This window comes from Sinohyriopsis cumingii, chromosome 9 (assembly GCF_028554795.1).
Source record: "Sinohyriopsis cumingii isolate HCF-2022 chromosome 9, ASM2855479v2, whole genome shotgun sequence".
In the NCBI taxonomy this organism is placed as follows: Eukaryota; Metazoa; Mollusca; class Bivalvia; order Unionida; family Unionidae; genus Sinohyriopsis; species Sinohyriopsis cumingii.
The window spans coordinates 107638100-107658082 of NC_142969.1; the positions used below are offsets into that span (position 1 = coordinate 107638100).

At 35.8% G+C, this 19983-nt stretch overlaps 1 protein-coding gene across 2 annotated transcripts in view; it reads right to left on the minus strand.

The window, feature by feature from the left end:
* The window catches only part of LOC149792439 (phosphatidylinositol 4-phosphate 3-kinase C2 domain-containing subunit alpha-like), a 184372-nt gene that overhangs the window by 159409 nt on the left and 4980 nt on the right, over positions 1-19983 (minus strand). For both annotated transcript variants that reach the window (XM_089971011.1, XM_089971010.1), the window contains exons 2-4: positions 12341-12518; positions 5883-7042; positions 3918-3988 (exon numbers count right to left, since the gene is read on the minus strand). In XM_089971011.1, the coding sequence (XP_089827137.1) occupies positions 3918-3988; positions 5883-7042; positions 12341-12461 (1352 nt within the window). In that variant the 5' untranslated portion in view covers positions 12462-12518. The remainder of the gene's footprint in view (positions 1-3917; positions 3989-5882; positions 7043-12340; positions 12519-19983) is intronic.

A 19983-nucleotide genomic window follows, 5' to 3' on the forward strand; every position in this document is an offset into this window, starting at 1 on the left:
TCAAATTGGACCCAAACTACTTAAAAGACAGAGGACTTGGTCAGGTTGGACCCTAGCTACTTAAAAGGCATTGGACTTGGTCAGGTTGGACCCTAACTACTTAAAAGACAGAGAACTTGGTCAAGTTGGACCCTAACTATCTGTCAAGTGGGATCCCCAGCTACCTGAAACATGGAAGGAATTTGCTAAGCAGGGCCCTAACAGGTCAGTGACATGTGGGAGCCTAACTACCCTAAACATGCCACAAGCTTCTTAACACATCATCTGCATCAACTGGATAATTCCATCATAAGATGTCACAATTTCATCCATTATTAACATCATGCTTCAATTCATATTTTTCTTCTTACATCTATCACTTTGTATTAATTGGCAACAATCTACACAATTTTATGATTTCCTGACTATGACACAGCCATGTACACATTGATGATTCCCAAAAGAATATTAATAGAATACATGTTGAAAAGTGATTACAGTATGTTTATCCCTAATCTTGATTAAAATTTCTAAGACAAATTATCACTGAGGAGAAAGAATTAAAATGCAACTCTGGAAGAATAGTTCTTCAAATAAATAATTCTGGCTACTATAAAACTTCAGATCACACCACATTAACAAAGCTTCATTGATTTTTTTATAAAAAATAATCTGTATCACACATTTATTTATCAAATTTCATCCGAAATCACGGGCAAGCTGAATATTTATGTCACTTACTAATTGAAATTCATTATGTATAGTAACTGCTTTGATTTTCTTTGGCTTTAACTGAGTAGATCAACACTGACAGTATGTGACTGTGTACAGAAGACAAGGAAAGTGACGGTATGCGACTGTGTACAGAAGACAAGGAAAGCCCTTAATACAACTTCCAACACTGACGGTATGTGACTGTGTACAGAAGACAAGGAAAGCCCTTAATACAACTTCCAACACTGACGGTATGTGACTGTGTACAGAAGACAAGGAAAGCCCTTAACACAACTTCCAACACTGACGGTATGTGACTGTGTACAGAAGACAAGGAAAGTGACGGTATGTGACTGTGTACAGAAGACAAGGAAAGCCCTTAATACAACTTCCAACACTGACGGTATGTGACTGTGTACAGAAGACAAGGAAAGCCCTTAACACAACTTCCAACACTGACGGTATGTGACTGTGTACAGAAGACAAGGAAAGCCCTTAACACAACTTCCAACACTGACGGTATGTGACTGTGTACAGAAGACAAGGAAAGCCCTTAATACAACTTCCAACACTGACGGTATGTGACTGTGTACAGAAGACAAGGAAAGCCCTTAACACAACTTCCAACACTGACAGTATGTGACTGTGTACAGAAGACAAGGAAAGCCCTTAACACAACTTCCAACACTGACGGTATGTGACTGTGTACAGAAGACAAGGAAAGCCCTTAATACAACTTCCAACACTGACGGTATGTGACTGTGTACAGAAGACAAGGAAAGCCCTTAATACAACTTCCAACACTGACGGTATGTGACTGTGTACAGAAGACAAGGAAAGCCCTTAATACAACTTCCAACACTGACGGTATGTGACTGTGTACAGAAGACAAGGAAAGCCCTTAATACAACTTCCAACACTGACGGTATGTGACTGTGTACAGAAGACAAGCAAAGCCCTTAACACAACTTCCAACACTGATGGTATGTGACTGTGTACAGAAGACAAGGAAAGCCCTTAACACAACTTCCAACACTGATGGTATGTGACTGTGTACAGAAGACAAGGAAAGCCCTTAACACAACTTCCAACACTGACGGTATGTGACTGTGTACAGAAGACAAGGAAAGCCCTTAATACAACTTCCAACACTGACGGTATGTGACTGTGTACAGAAGACAAGGAAAGCCCTTAATACAACTTCCAACACTGACGGTATGTGACTGTGTACAGAAGACAAGGAAAGCCCTTAATACAACTTCCAACACTGACGGTATGTGACTGTGTACAGAAGACAAGGAAAGCCCTTAATACAACTTCCAACACTGACGGTATGTGACTGTGTACAGAAGACAAGGAAAGCCCTTAATACAACTTCCAACACTGACGGTATGTGACTGTGTACAGAAGACAAGGAAAGCCCTTAACACAACTTCCAACACTGACGGTATGTGACTGTGTACAGAAGACAAGGAAAGCCCTTAATACAACTTCCAACACTGACGGTATGTGACTGTGTACAGAAGACAAGGAAAGTGACGGTATGTGACTGTGTACAGAAGACAAGGAAAGCCCTTAATACAACTTCCAACACTGACGGTATGTGACTGTGTACAGAAGACAAGGAAAGCCCTTAACACAACTTCCAACACTGACGGTATGTGACTGTGTACAGAAGACAAGGAAAGCCCTTAATACAACTTCCAACACTGACGGTATGTGACTGTGTACAGAAGACAAGGAAAGCCCTTAATACAACTTCCAACACTGACGGTATGTGACTGTGTACAGAAGACAAGGAAAGCCCTTAACACAACTTCCAACACTGACAGTATGTGACTGTGTACAGAAGACAAGGAAAGCCCTTAACACAACTTCCAACACTGACGGTATGTGACTGTGTACAGAAGACAAGGAAAGCCCTTAATACAACTTCCAACACTGACGGTATGTGACTGTGTACAGAAGACAAGGAAAGCCCTTAATACAACTTCCAACACATGTACATTATTCTGACTCTAGCGTAAGTTAACATACAGGTTCCAACACATGTACTTGTACATTATTCTGACTCTAGCGTAAGTTAACATACAGGTTCCAACATATGTACTTGTACATTTTTCTGACTCCAGTATAAATTAACATACAGGTTCCAACACATGTACTTGTACATTATTCTGAATCTAGCGTAAGTTAACATACAGGTTCCAACATATGTACTTGTACATTATTCTGATTCTAGTATAAGTTAACACACAGGTTCCAACACATGTACTTGTACATTATTCTGACTCCAGTATAAATTAACATACAGGTTCCAACACATGTACTTGTACATTATTCTGACTCTAGCGTAAGTTAACATACAGGTTCCAACATATGTACTTGTACATTTTTCTGACTCCAGTATAAATTAACATACAGGTTCCAACACATGTACTTGTACATTATTCTGATTCTAGTATAAGTTAACACACAGGTTCCAACACATGTACTTGTACATTATTCTGACTCCAGTATAAATTAACATATAGGTTCCAACACATTTACTTGTACATTATTCTGACTCTAGCGTAAGTTAACATACAGGTTCCAACACATGTACTTGTACTTTATTCTGACTCTAGTATAAGTTAACATACAGGTTCCAACACATGTACTTGTACATTATTCTGACTCTAGTATAAGTTAACACACAGGTTCCAACATATGTACTTGTACATTATTCTGACTCTAGTATAAGTTAACATACAGGTTCCAACACATGTACTTGTACATTATTCTGACTCTAGTATAAGTTAACATACAGGTTCCAACACATGTACTTGTACTTTATTCTGACTCTAGTATAAGTTAACATACAGGTTCCAACACATGTACTTGTACATTATTCTGACTCTAGTATAAGTTAACACACAGGTTCCAACATATGTACTTGTACATTTTTCTGACTCCAGTATAAATTAACATACAGGTTCCAACACATGTACTTGTACTTTATTCTGACTCTAGTATAAGTTAACATACAGGTTCCAACACATGTACTTGTACATTATTCTGACTCTAGTATAAGTTAACACACAGGTTCCAACATATGTACTTGTACATTATTCTGACTCTAGTATAAGTTAACATACAGGTTCCAACACATGTACCACCTATCACTGTTTCAGACACATGTAAAAGATCAATTTCATATATTTAGAGTATAAAATGATTCTTACTCTGCAACCATCTGACAAAATGCAGCAGACTCCTCATCCACAAAAAACTTTGTCTGCAACTTTTCATATCGCTGGAAGAAGAAGAAAAATGTGATCAACATTAGTATTGTATATTTGGTAGCTTTCCTTTCAAAATAAGTAACTGCCTATGCATCAGTGTGTACGGGAATTGAGCAGACCGTGGCACTTCTATTTCATATTAGTTTTTCATAATATTTACACAAAAGGTTACCAGTTTTTGATTTTTTTGGATAAATACTCAACTGCTGCAGACAAATGAGTCTGTTAAAAAAAAAGAAAAGAAAAGCAGTATTTGTTGACAGATTTAATAATGTACTGTACTGACAGATGTCAGATAAATCAACCACCAAATCCATACTGGTTTGTTGGGTGGTTTGGAGACTGATCTCACCTGTTCATAAAAAACTGAAAATAGATTTGTCATCATCATGTGATCACTGTGTATTTCTCAAGGGTCCCAGTATCAGTTGATTGAAGGGGCATTTCAATGATCTGTGCAGTATATTTCCAATTAAATTTGATGTTGGACTTTTAAATCCATATGGAATAATGTAATCCTACCTCCTGTCACCTATCCATAGGTGAATAATAGATTGTGCTATGAATATCTAGTAACCAATCACAAATAACTTTGCTCATTCAAAAAATGGCTGTTTTGGTCATGTGACTCATGTGATGAATATCTTGTTGTGTGACTATTACCATGGTACAACACATCAAATTACAAAATAGACATATCAGTTTGAACTGTGAATCCAATGCTCAAAATGCTGCAAATTAATCCAACCATATTTGCAGATTTTTTTGCACATCGCTAAACAGTAATAACAGTGATATAGGTGGTGCTCTACAGTATCGTATTTTGCATAGGGTTCGAATTTTAAAGAAAAAGAATTTCCCTGGCTTTCCTCACTGGTTAAACTGGCTATTTAAAAAAGACCTTGTACATCTTAAGTATAATTCAAAGAACCTTTAATTCCCTTTATTTTAATGTATGATTGACGGGTGTAATCAGGGATATAGAGTATACAGCTTGGCCTTACTCAAGATGTGCACCTTTCAAAAAAGTGCTAGCTGTACTTAGTCATTTTCACTTCCTGAACTTCAGAGGTAAATTGTATAAAAAAGAGCCAATAACTTTTTTTACATTTTATATATTTGGTAATTCATTCATTGCACTTTCAGAAGCTGGTATTGTCTAGTCTGGCAAAATTCATTTTCCCTATTTTAACAGCTGCTATGGATCGTTTACTTTAGACTAATTCTGGCTGATTTTTTAGCACAAGGGAGCAGTCATTTTAGTTAGCAGTGTGCTTAAATCATGAACAATTTCCAAAAGTACAATATCCAAAGAAATATCATCCGCATTACATTAATGTAGCATAGAGGTATGCCAACATTCTCTCCATTTTGCATGTTTTAAATGCGAACAACTTCACCTTACATACGTCACTCTCTCAAAAGTACATAATAACTGGTGAGCGCCCCCATAATGACCATCAACCATTTCAACCAAGTATAGTCATTATCCGATTGATAATCTATAATGATATAACAGCTGTTCATGGAACCCAGTAATTTAAAATGGTATCAGGAACTAAGGCTGTGCCATTACACATAGATTTACAAGTTGTCAAACATCAGATCTGTTACGGATATATGCTGTACCAACTACTAAAAAGGTTCCTTCAACCGACCATCATTTAAAAGCCATGAGAAAATAGCAATAATTGTCTAACAATGTATGCACTCTTGTGTTGTGGATCAATCTATCTATAATAAATTGATGTTTTATAAACAGATGGTACTATACCCCAAACCACCCAACAAAACAATAAACATTTGGGGGCTGATTTATCAGATTATGGATATTATATAGCATATTGTAGTGAAAACTTGATTAAACTGACTGAAAGCTGTCAAAGGCATGAATGAAAACTATACCTTCAGGTCTGAAGCATTACTCTCTCCTTCTAAACTTTCCTTTTTCTCTACAATGGAATCTTTCTCTGAGCTTTCAACAGTCTCTGATGTAAAAAAACCATCATCATCAAAAGTCACCCATGCTGTGCTTTTCTCTGCAATAGATGAGTCAGTATCCTCTGGAGGTTTGGCAAAAGAATATAATCGACCATCTCTCATAGAAAGAGAGTCACTTCTTGCTTTCTGATGCAGGGGATCGAAGTATTCCAGTGAGAAATATTCTTTTTCCTCATGTGTCATTATCCCTTCAAACCCCAATTCAATTAAATCACTATTTTTCCTTGGAGGTGCTTGAAAATCAACGTTATCCTCCTTGTCATCAAAGTCATTAAAAGAACACCTCTCCTGATTCCATGAATCAAGCTTTGTACTGGATGAGCTTTGGGTCCTTTTTATTGCACTTTGATTTGTCACTGGTTGCCCCCAAGGGTCCAACTGACCCCTAAGGAAAGGGTTCATCGAATGCCCTTGCAAATCATACCCAGGCACATTTCCATAACTACAGCCTTGTACATTAGGAATGTAAGTTGGTGAAATTACAGGAACTGATGGAGTAAGGACACTTCTATTGCCAGCACTTAACAGATTTGGATCCCAGCCATAGCTTCTTGGCATAGACACGTTAAAATTAGGGATATTAAATTTTGAATTCCATTCTGTTTTCTGTGGACCACTCATCTTTTGTTCATTTCTCAACTCTTTAAAGGCACCACTAATATCAGGATACAAATTATTGCTTTTTTGTTGAGAAATATCCTCCAAGGACGAACTTAACATTTTGGCAGACTTTTCATTTTGACTGGGCACATGATTAAAATCTATTCCTTCCAGGTCCATTATATGTGTACAAAAGGCATCATTCTTTGGTAATATCCCTGATTTTTCCTCCTGAGGTGACAATGATATTAATGGCATGGACTGTCTCTGTCTGTTCACTGTAACATCTTGTGGTCTGCTCTGTTGATGATGTAGTATAGAATCAGTCTGTCCTGACTGGTTGCTGACATTGCAACCATAACTTGTTCCTTGATTAACATAAGATGCTGCCTGGTAACCATCAAGAATTTGAATAAATGGACTTGTTCTCTGACCTGTGTAACCTTGCAGACTCTGACTCCCATCTGATAGAAAATAATGACATCTAACAATATTTTGTGCCATAATAAATGTATTAACATATTTGATAATAATGAAATAACTCAAGATTTCCTCAACTAAATTATGACTAAAAAAATTTGAGTGATTCTCAATTCTCAGCCTTTTATTTATGGTACATCAATTTCTTCCATGCATGGTACTGATTATGTCAATAAAGCACATTTCTTAATGTCATTTTCCCTGACATTTTTAATGTCTATCTGATATTATCTGAACACTTGATTTTATGCAAGAAATAAACAAACAGGCACCTGCTACAACAGAAAGTTTGACTGGTTCAACATGCTTGTTTACACACTACACAGTCATGTGTCTTTTTAATTTATTTTATCAATAATGTAAGTGGTGTAAGACAATAATATGAGACTAGACATTTAAATCAGCTGTTTGTTTACACAAATATATGCAAAGGGACAGATTTCTGGGGTAAAGAAAAATGCTTGCATATGTGGTATGCATAATGGAATAAAAAAAACTGGCTACAAGTGAACTACATGGATATACTGAGCATGTAGGACAATGAATTACTTTTAGGTGGAAATGGCATTCAACTGATCCATATCTTATGGGAGCTATTCAAACAATACTATTTGATAAATGATCATCTTTGTCATAGCTGTGAATATGCTAGGTAGAAAATTGCATGAAATAATCCAATTGTTAGTCAACTTTCAATCTGAAGAAAACACCAGAAATATCCAAACTTTGCCTAGTTACATATGTTAGTATTGTAGTTGTAAAAAAAAAAGTCAAACCTTGTGCCACAAGAGTTCTTGTCAAAATTCTTGTTAGCCAAAATGTTTGACTTGATATTTCAATGGGTAGCAAAAAATAAACATTAAAAAACCCAGCACAAATTGCTTCTTCCTACTTTATATTTGGAACCCTGCACTATCAGCAGTTTAATCGAGGATAAAATGTCAAACTTTTTGGGGCCATGAAACAAAACGATAAATGATCAATAAAGATAAATGTCAAAATTAGGGACCATGAAATAAATTAATACAGATAAATATCAAAATGAGGGGCCATGAAACAAAAATTAATATAGATAAATGTCAACATTAGAGGCCATGAAACAAAAATGAATATACATTTTTAAAAATGTCAAAATTTGGGGTCATAAAACAGAAATCAATATAGATAAATGTCAACATTAGAGGCCATGAAACAAAAATGAATATACATTTTTAAAAATATGTCAAAATTTGGGGTCATAAACGTAATCAATACAGATAATTGTCAACATTAGAGGCCATGAAACAGAAATTAATATAGATCAATGAGATGTATGTAATCACATCACAGTGCAGTCAAGCACCCATACATATTACAAGATATACTGTAAGAAAGATGTAGACAACAGGAAAATAAATCGATTGTCAAAACTAGGTGTCTCCTCCACTAATGCATCTTCAACTATGTTTCTTAGGTCTTCATTCCCATTTACCACCAATAACAGAGCAAAACTGCCAAAGAGTTGCCCAAGTCTAAAACTACCACCCCAATCCTATCCCCAAAGTCTGTCTGAATTCTTTATCTCAAGCATGTGATCCACAGAACCTGGTGTCCCACTCAATGACCACCCTAATCCTATCCCCAAAGTTTGTCTGAATTCTTTATCTCAAGCATGTGATCCACAGAACCTGGTGTCCCACTCAATGACCACCCTAATCCTATCCTCAAAGTCTGTCTGAATTCTTTATCTCAAGCATGCGATCCACAGAACCTGGTGTCCCACTCAATGACCACCCTAATCCTATCCCCAAAGTCTGTCTGAATTTTTTATCTCAAGCATTTGATCCACAGAACCTGGTGTCCCACTCAATGACCACCTTAATCCTATCCCCAAAGTCTGTCTGAATTCTTTATCCCAAGCATGTGATCCACAGAACCTGGTGTCCCACTCAATTACCACCCCAATCCTATCCCCAAAGTCTGTCTGAATTCTTTATCTCAAGCAAGTGATCCACAGAACCTGGTGTCCCACTCAACGACCACCCCAATCCTATCCCCAAAGTCTGAATTCTTTATCTCAAGCATGTGATCCACATGACCTGGTGTCCCACTCAAACAAGTGATCATTAGCACCTAGCATCACCCTCAAACAAGTGATCAACAGAACCTGGTGTCCCACTCAAACAAGTAAGCCACATAATCTGTACAATGGTGTATTCCCAAAGGCAAAATGTCCTACTCAAACTAGTTTTCCACAGAACCATGTGTCCTCAAATAAGTTTTCCACAGAAACTAGTGTTTTCCACCTGCATCTGTACAATAATGTACTCCCCAGGTATATGACCTGTAACACTAGTTAATGAATTGCATGTCATTGTTGCACATCAAACCACTGATATGCAAATGCACACAAAGATGATATCACAGTTTCTTCAAAAAGTGCTGGAGCATTATTACAATAAGAAATTGTATCAGGTCATCTGATTGTTGCTATCTACATGTAATAATAAGCACAATAAAAAAACTGATGACTATATGACTATATCATCTTTTTTTCTGAATTCCAAACTATGCTAGATCTATCTGAATTAAAATCACCTCCATGAGCACTTGATATGTTCTTTTATTCATTGTTAATTGAACAGTGTGCAGAATGGACCTAATAATAGCAGAATGTAGTATAGGAGTATTGCTTGTCTGTAACACATTTACCTAATCTGCACAATAGAATATTACCAGCATATTTTCACCCACTCACTTGATTTAGTCATATCTTAAACATACCGTACCTTACCAGAAATGAGGATCAATCAAGCTTTAAACATGCATAACATTAAATTAGGATTTAATTGTATGTACAGGACTATATTGCAACTTTACTGGCATCAACATGAATACAAATGAAATACATGTTGTTGATGCTATAGATTTAATGCCATTTTTCAGCAGATGAAAGGCTACAGTGTTTCCCTTTACCCTCATTTATGCTACAGGGACCCTTACAATTTTAATTTGACCCAGTTTTAATACCAAAGTTTGTTGTTTACTCAGTCTGACCCCCAATTTCGACAGCATGGGGATTTTTTACTCTCTGAGTCATTCATCTCACGAGGATACACTGGGTTATATATGGTAGCCAGTATATCTGGTGAAGGAAAGCCCTGAGAAGGTACCAGAAAGAACTACTTATCCTACTGGCAAGATTTCTTACATACCCACAATGACCTAGCCAAAGACTCAAACCCACCTCTGTTCAAGAGGTAAGATGTCAGTGAATTATAAAGGTGAGTGCCTTACACCACTCAGACACCAAATCTTAATCATGGTTACATGTATGCCAAGTACTGCAATTTCATTGGAGAATAACCATACACTAGCAAGTGACAATGATTGTGACATGATGTGAGATATCAAGTACATCAACACGTGACAATGATTGTGACATGATGTGAGATATCAAGTACACCAACAAGCGACAAAGACTGTGACATGATGGGAAAATCCCAATATACCAACAAGTGACAATAAGTGTGACTTGATGGGAAAATTCCAATACACCAACAAGTGACAATGATTGCAGCATAATGGGAGACATCAAGTCCACCAACAAGTGACAATGACTGTGACATGATGGGAGAAATCCAATACACCAACAAAGACAATGACTGTGACTTAATAGGAGATATCAAGTAGACCAACAGGTGACAATGACTGTGACATGATGGGAGGTATCAAGTGCATCAACAAAAGACAATGACTGTCTTGATGGGAGATATCTAGTACACAAACAAGTGATAACAACTGTGACGTGGGAGAAATCCAATACACCAAAAAGTAACAATGATGGTCATTTTATGGGAGAATTCTGATAACTGATAATGATTGTGACAAGATGGGACAATTCTGATACATGGACTAATGACACTGATTACAACTTGATATGAGAATTATGATGTATCAACAATGAGTGCAACCTGGGGGATAACTACAAATGTGACTTGATAAAAGTAAAATACACCAACAAGTAACAATGATTGTGACTTCATGGGAGAATTATGATACACCAACAAGTGCAATAATTGCAAAGTCTGAGGATTATTACAATACACCAGCAGAAGACAATAACTGTGACTTAACAGGAGTATTACAATTCAAAAAGTATGTAGGTAGATAGCATTTTACAACACCTCATCACTATATTGACTATATGGTAACAGCTAAAGGGAAAGTTTAACAAATTAAAAAATGAAGAATTGAACACAAACTTTAGTAAAATAACCTGTTCCAAATAAATGTAAATATGAAATACAGTATGATAAAATATAAAATGTAAAGATGTTTTAAATTCTGTAAATGTATATAAAATGAAAGATAAAGGAAACCCATGCAAAATAATAAAAATATATGGGTTGCAATCTGTTATATAAACTACATTCCCTCAAAAAGTCCAAGATTTTCTCAGGGGGTACATCTTTACGTAATTTCTTCATCATTTTCACATGAAAATACTTGTTTCATAAGATAGAAGTTGCCACACTATCAGTGGACATTTGCATGGTATGGATCACCCTTCAGGAGATTTGCATGGGTCAGGTATGTGTGCCTGCCCAATAAGCAACTGACACAATAACACCTAATCTGTGTGTTTTATTCTATAGACGGGATGATACTATCCAAAAGAGAGTTTGGTGTTCTTAAGCTGGTCTGTGGAGTTTTCATTTTACATACTTTGCCAAGTATGATGAACATGATGATTTACATATAATCTGAATGTAGTATATGGAACCGTCCATTTGGAAATGGGCAACTGCAGGGTAGCTTTGGCTGCTTTACCTGGCTTTCTTTACTGTTTATACCAATGTACAGAACAGTACAGAATACTTTTTCCAGACTGTATGAGCAAATCATGTTTCTTTGATATTTACATGTAGGATATTAACAGGCTCTCAGATTTAAGACTTGACAAATTCATTCAATGTGGAAAGTGAATCCATGAAGATAATGAAACCGGTTTTTTGAGATGTTCATATAGTTCAAAGATTTATGAATGGCTGTAATTTGTGCAGTAAATATGGCTCTGGTAGCTGGCTCAAGATGTTGCCATCTTGTGAACCATCTGTAAATAAGGTCATATGACTAAAATAGAAGGTTCTTATTACCCTGAATTTACTCCAAGTGTTATGATGGGAAAATTACAATACATCAGCAAGTGACAATAATGGGAGAATTAAGGTCCACCAACTACTGTATTATAAATCATGGTGAGTGTGGCTCTACACTTTAACACAGACAATTCAACTTACATGTGCTGGGATTGGAACCAGAGATTTGCTGGTAGGTGCGGGGTGGTACTGGAGGGGGATTGAGTGACCAACCCCCAATGCCTCCCTGTCCGCTGTACTGGCTATCTCCCCTTGCACTCATTTCCTTAATGATCACTTGACCTGCCAAGCATCATCTTTCTCAGCATTCCTATTGAACCTGTAATCAAAAATGGCAATTTTCTTTAGTAAAAATCAAACTTACTGATGTTACAATGGCTTTCTCACAATACCAGTAATGGGCCCATCATAAATTGTACCATGTTAAACATGAGGGTGCCTTACACTGAACATTTTCAAGTGGTCCTGGCTACAATATGGTGCCTGGGGTGGGGGTGGAGAAAGAAGGGGTGGGCAATACAAAATGCTCTGTGTTATGAATTAGGCTGTCTTATACTGAGGTACATGTTAGAGCAGTCCTGGACTATATGGTGTTTAGAGAAGCTACAAGAGTATAAAGCATTAAACGTAAGTTACCCACCTGACTATATGGTGTTCTTATGGTATTATAAAAGTAAAAATGTTAAAAATGAGGTTGCCTTATAATGAAGTACATTTACAGTGACCTGGACTATACTACTGTTCAAAGGAGTCATAAAAAGCATATTCCATGTTAACAGTGAGGTTACCTTATACTGAGGTACATTTACAATGACCCTGACTATAATACTGTTATGAGTTATAAAATTATACCATGTTAAAAGTGAGGTTACCCGATAGTGAGGTACATTTACAGTGGCCCTGACTGTATGGTGTTTAATGGTATTATAAAAATATATATCATTTAAACTGTGAGGTTAACTTATAATGAGGTACATTTACAGTGGCCCTGACTATATGATGTTTAGGGTGTTATAAAAGTATACCAAGTTAAATGTGAAGTTACCTTATCCTGCAAGTACATTTACAGCAGCCCTGACTATAATGCTGTTCAAAGGAGTCTTAAAAGTATACCACGCTAAAACTGAGGTTACCTAATAATGAGGTACGTTTACAGTGGCCCTGACATACAGTGACACACCAGAATGGTCCTGTAGATACTCATACAGTATGAGAGTCAACACTCTGAACTATTTTAATCCTCCTTGTGTTTGTCAGTGATATCCAGCCTGTTATACAACAACAAACAACAGTAAATAATTTCCCCACATGAAAATAGAATGAATAATACGAATGATCCAGCAATGTCAGGCAATCAATATATGGTCATAGATATCCGTATTGGGTATGAACAAGTCATTATGTTCCCTCAAAAACCATGAGTATATAACTATACCAAAACATGCTCTCTTTATGAAATAAACTTCCTGGTATGATAATTCTTAGTACATTTATATATCTTCAGTAGGTGACAGATTTACAACTATCTGTTGATACACAAAGTTTGTTAACAGTGCTCATGTTCCAACAAGGCTGGCCAAGATAACACACATTCATGCCATGATAGTGGCAAATGCTATGTCTATATTCCACAGGCAAGTGTTTCCAGTCCATTTTATATTGTCATTATGTGTCAGTCAACAATACATTAAAACTTACAAGACTTCAGGTGTTTAAAGGAGTACATGTAGAAGGAATAATAATATATATATTTCCTTATACCACCCTTATGATTTAAACATGAAAGTTATCTGAAATGAAGAAAGTGGAGCACAACAAATACTGAATGGAACATTGAATATGAAGCCATTTACTCACCCGCAAGAATACTGAAACAAGTGAGGAATTTAGATTAGAGTAACAGAAATGACAAACCAACAAAAAATAATTCAAATATTAATGTTCTGATTCCAATTGTTACTAACCATACAATTCTTTAATTGCTTTTATCCCCCATCTCTCTCTGCTGGTGGGTTTTCCAGTCGGATTTACCATCATAGGTCCATAGACACATTGCATGCCACAGGTAATAAATCCAATACACTTGTGTTTCATGCAGTTTCACCTGTAACTTACAATGATGTACCAGAAGAAGATCTACTTTGATGAAACAGATACGATGACTGAGCAACCAAATTAGACAGTGGAGTGGAGTGGAGTGGAGTGGAGTGGGGATGGGATTGGGGACTGATTAGGACTATTTTTTATTATTCACCCCTCTGTTCCTTTTTTAGTCAATCAGTCTCTCAGTTTAACCCTCCTACATTAAATACATTTAGAGAGACAGAGTGATCTGGATCAACATAGCTCACACTGACATTATGAGTGACCAACCAAAACAGGGGAAAGAGAGAAATCAGACAGGCTACTGCAACTTTTCATAGGTTACTTGGTCTAAGTTCAATATTTTCATCTAGGTCAATTCTGTTTTCTCTCTCAATGTGACAACTTCCATATTTTTTTTGGGGGGAAGGTGTTTGTCTCTTAATGCATGAGACAGAAAGAGAGGAGAAATTAGAAGGTGATCTTGATAAAAAGGGTATAGCATGTTTAATCCATTTAGAAAATGGGGGTTATTACTATTTTCCTCATTATTTTCTCATTTCAATAATGATTAATAACTGAAGATTTATCAATGCTCGAAGAGTACAGAAGCAATGTCTTTTGTTAAGACCATACTTTATACGCTATATTATTTTTAATGCATGATATATATATATATATATATATATATATATATATATATATATATATATATATATATATATATATATATATATAATGACATTCTGCTTGCACAGCTTTGAATGCATTTTCATATATTCCCTTGTCCCCTTTTTACTAAAAAATCAACCAATCTAACATACTACCTAAATATAAAGAATTTATGCATTTGTGGCAACATTATGCATTCAACACAAATGAAAGAAAACATGCTAAAGATTTCATAACAAGCACTGCCTTTTTCAAGATGCTCAGAAACATCTGCTTTATTTACAGTTTCCAAGCAAAGTGCTCTTGTGCATCAGCTGCATGTAAATTGGATACTTCCTCTCAAACAATTAGGCTGCAGTCCTCTGACACATGAACAAAAACATTACTGTTAATTATACAACAAAATAACATCTACTTCCTTATAGCCATCAAGATGACAAATGAACACTTTAAATTTTGGCTCAAAATCATGGAGCTGAAGAAACAATGAACCAAGATGAAGGGTCATTACCATCACCAAAGACAGACAAAAGTAAAAGCCTGGTGAATGGAGCAATAACCCAATGTTCTCCACTATTACAATCCCCACCCCTTGTACATGTGTGTCTCCACACCCTGTTCCACTCCTTGGGGGTGGATCACAATTCCAACATTGTTATGCACATCCAGAGAACACCCAGAATCATATATGTTACTAATGTAGTTGGAGTTGCCATGACATTACACAAATCAACAAATATTTTATATACAATTAAAATGGAGAGGGTTATTCAACATAATCAAAGACTGGTTGGAAAGAAAAAAAAAAAGGATCAAGTGTTCAATCATGACTTTCAATAACTTATGAACATTTCAACTTTTGTATTTTGGAATAATTTATTTTTACAAATTTTGATTTCTTTGTTTCTGATGGTCTGAATGAGAATTTAATACATTAAAGCCTATGTTATGCAGAGGAAATGAAAGCTAAGTGCATTTCCCAAGGACACACTAATGTAGCAGACGAGGGCTGGCCTGGGCAGGTATCAAACCCAAAACCTTGGATTACAAATCCATTACTCTACCACCTGAGCTACAGCAGTTTTCATTTCAAAATTTCTGATGCATTGAAACCCAGCATTTTATTTAATTCAGTGATCAACCATTTCTGACATGTACTTTTAATGGTCATCAATTACTGGTTCCACACATCTGTATAAGATAACATTCCTTCGATTCATGGATTATAAAAAAACTTTTTCAAATGTGAGAAAATATCAAAAACCAAATAAAATAACTGGTTGATCAGTTCTGATAAACTGATCTATGTTTAAACTGAACCCGATAATGTACCTCTCTATCGACTCATCACACTGGCAATCAAATATACAGTGATCTCCCTACAATCTGGACACTTTTGTTCCCATATATTTCATACCAATTATGGAACTGATGAATTTCTTCAAAAGAAAAAGAGACAATCTTTTCCAAGAACTTGTTATTTAGATACCAGACAGTTGTTAAATATAGTCCAGATAGATACTGCATCTGTTGTGATATGTCACAGGTTTGAACCCCAGCAACATCATACCAAAGACTTATAAAAATGATACCAGCATCAGCCTCACTTGGCACTCAGCATTAAGAGGTTAGTGTTAGGGCTGGTCAACCTGGTGTCAGGATGATGTATATGGGTGGGACATCATGCTACATGTCGTGGCATGATGCCCCAGTGCAAGAAAACACAATAAACTGTCACACTGAAGACATTGTAGCAATATGACTAAAATTATTAAAAATCCAAATTACACACACCAGATATATAGGGCCAAATATACATTCAATCTCTGGAGATATGGCTCTAAAACCACCTGCTTACACCTGAACAGGTGTGATGCCAACCTGCATATGAGAACCTTCAAGAATGTAACTGACCAATCCTACTGACAACTATACACCTTCAGTCAGAGAGACAACTGCAAAGCTATGTTCAAAACCATTTTATACATGTACTTCAACATTATCCATTACAAAAGTCATTAACCTGTTAAATGACCCCACCCCTTTATTGCCTCATACCACCCAATGTATTTATTAAGCTGAACAAATTTATATGCAAGTTGAAAGCGTGATTAAAATGTTTCACTTTCTGCCTTTATTCAAATAGAAGTTTTAAACATCAGTTGTGACAGTATAGTACCTCTTGCCCAGCTGCAGCCAAATGCTATCCATGTACCATGTTCTGCTATTCCAAGATATGATGGAGAACAATATTAATACCATCTTCACTCACTCTGTGTCCACATTCCTAAACACATGAACCCCTATTTTCTTTTTGTGACAATTTAGATGTCTCAACACTAGCAATACTCAAGTCACTTCAATACTAGCAACACTCATGTCACTTTAATACTAGCAACACTCATGTCACTTCAATACTAGCAATACTCAAGTCACTTTAATACTAGCAATACTCAAGTCACTTTAATACTAGCAATACTCAAGTCACTTCAATACTAGCAATACTCAAGTCACTTTAATACTAGCAACACTCATGTCACTTTAATACTAGCAACACTCATGTCACTTCAATACTAGCAATACTCAAGTCACTTCAATACTAGCAATACTCAAGTCACTTTAATACTAGCAATACTCAAGTCACTTCAATACTAGCAATACTCAAGTCACTTTAATACTAGCAACACTCATGTCACTTTAATACTAGCAACACTCATGTCACTTCAATACTAGCAATACTCAAGTCACTTCAATACTAGCAATACTCAAGTCACTTTAATACTAGCAATACTCAAGTCACTTCAATACTAGCAACACTCATGTCACTTTAATACTAGCAACACTCATGTTACTTTAATACTAGCAACACTCATGTCACTTCAATACTAGCAATACTCAAGTCACTTCAATACTAGCAATACTCATGTTACTTTAATACTAGCAACACTCATGTCACTTCAATACTAGCAATACTCAAGTCACTTCAATACTAGCAATACTCATGTTACTTTAATACTAGCAACACTCATGTCACTTCAATACTAGCAATACTCATGTTACTTTAATACTAGCAACACTCATGTCACTTCAATACTAGCAACACTCATGTTACTTTAATACTAGCAATACTCAAGTCACTTTAATACTAGCAACACTCATGTCACTTCAATACTAGCAATACTCAAGTCACTTCAATACTAGCAATACTCATGTTACTTTAATACTAGCAACACTCATGTCACTTCAATACTAGCAACACTCATGTTACTTTAATACTAGCAACACTCAAGTCACTTCAATACTAGCAACACTCATGTCACTTTAATACTAGCAACACTCATGTCACTTCAATACTAGCAATACTCAAGTCACTTCAATACTAGCAATACTCAAGTCACTTTAATACTAGCAATACTCAAGTCACTTCAATACTAGCAACACTCATGTCACTTTAATACTAGCAACACTCATGTCACTTCAATACTAGCAATACTCAAGTCACTTCAATACTAGCAATACTCATGTTACTTTAATACTAGCAACACTCATGTCACTTCAATACTAGCAATACTCAAGTCACTTCAATACTAGCAATACTCATGTTACTTTAATACTAGCAACACTCATGTCACTTCAATACTAGCAATACTCATGTTACTTTAATACTAGCAACACTCATGTCACTTCAATACTAGCAATACTCATGTTACTTTAATACTAGCAACACTCATGTCACTTCAATACTAGCAATACTCAAGTCACTTCAATACTAGCAATACTCATGTTACTTTAATACTAGCAACACTCATGTCACTTCAATACTAGCAATACTCAAGTCACTTCAATACTAGCAATACTCATGTTACTTTAATACTAGCAACACTCATGTCACTTCAATACTAGCAATACTCATGTTACTTTAATACTAGCAATACTCATGTCACTTCAATACTAGCAATACTCATGTTACTTTAATACAAGCAATACTCATGTCACTTTAATACTAGCAATACTCAAGTCACTTCAATACTAGCAACACTCATGTCACTTCAATACTAGCAATACTCATGTCACTTTCGTACTAGCAAATACCAAGTCATTTTAAAACAAGGAAAACTCATCACTTTATTACTACCATACTAGAGGTTTACACTTTGTGTTTGGGTGATCCTAGCAATCAGGACCAGTTGGAACTGATTACTTACAAGATGGTGGAAAACATGACAAAATTAATAAAGGTTGCACACATACATAGAACTCATTAAAATGCAAGCAAGAAAATATATCTTCATGTCAATAAGTGTCACATGCAAATGCCATCAGATATTAGAAACTGAAAGCTTTGATTATGTTATAATTGTTTGAATCAGTTTACATTGTGTACATGAGTGTTTTTGACTATGATTAACCATTTATGGTTCAATTAAAGTATTATGGGTAATCGGTTAAGGAATTTACTGTTTAAGCCCCCAATCATTAAGATACATAGCTTTTGCAATCATTTTGGAGAATGTTAACTTACAACAAGTTTTAGTAATGTAACTGACCTTTATAACTGTCTTAAAATGTGTTTGAAGAATCAAACTTGAAATAAAAGGCAAGCCAGTCAGCATAGTTCAATGAAACCTGAAACAAAATGCCCATTTGCCAAAGATCTATCAAACTATAAATAAAAGGCAAGCACTTTTACAACAGATAACTTAAAATATATTTGATTCATCAAGCTGAAAATACAAGACAAGCCCCATTACTATAGATGACCCAAATGTGTTTTGATCTATCCCACTTAAAATAAAAGACATACCTCTTTCCCATAAATGACCTAAAATATGCTTGATTTGTCAAATATCAAAGTGAAATAAAAAAGAAAGCCCCTTTACCATAGATTAACCTTTAATTAGATGTATAAATAATTCTTATCCTAAGGCAAAGATGTGAATAAATATCCAGTACCGTACACCCTATAAATGGTGAATAAATCACCCCTATACAAATAGAGTATTTGCCAAACGGAATGTCAACCTCTAGCC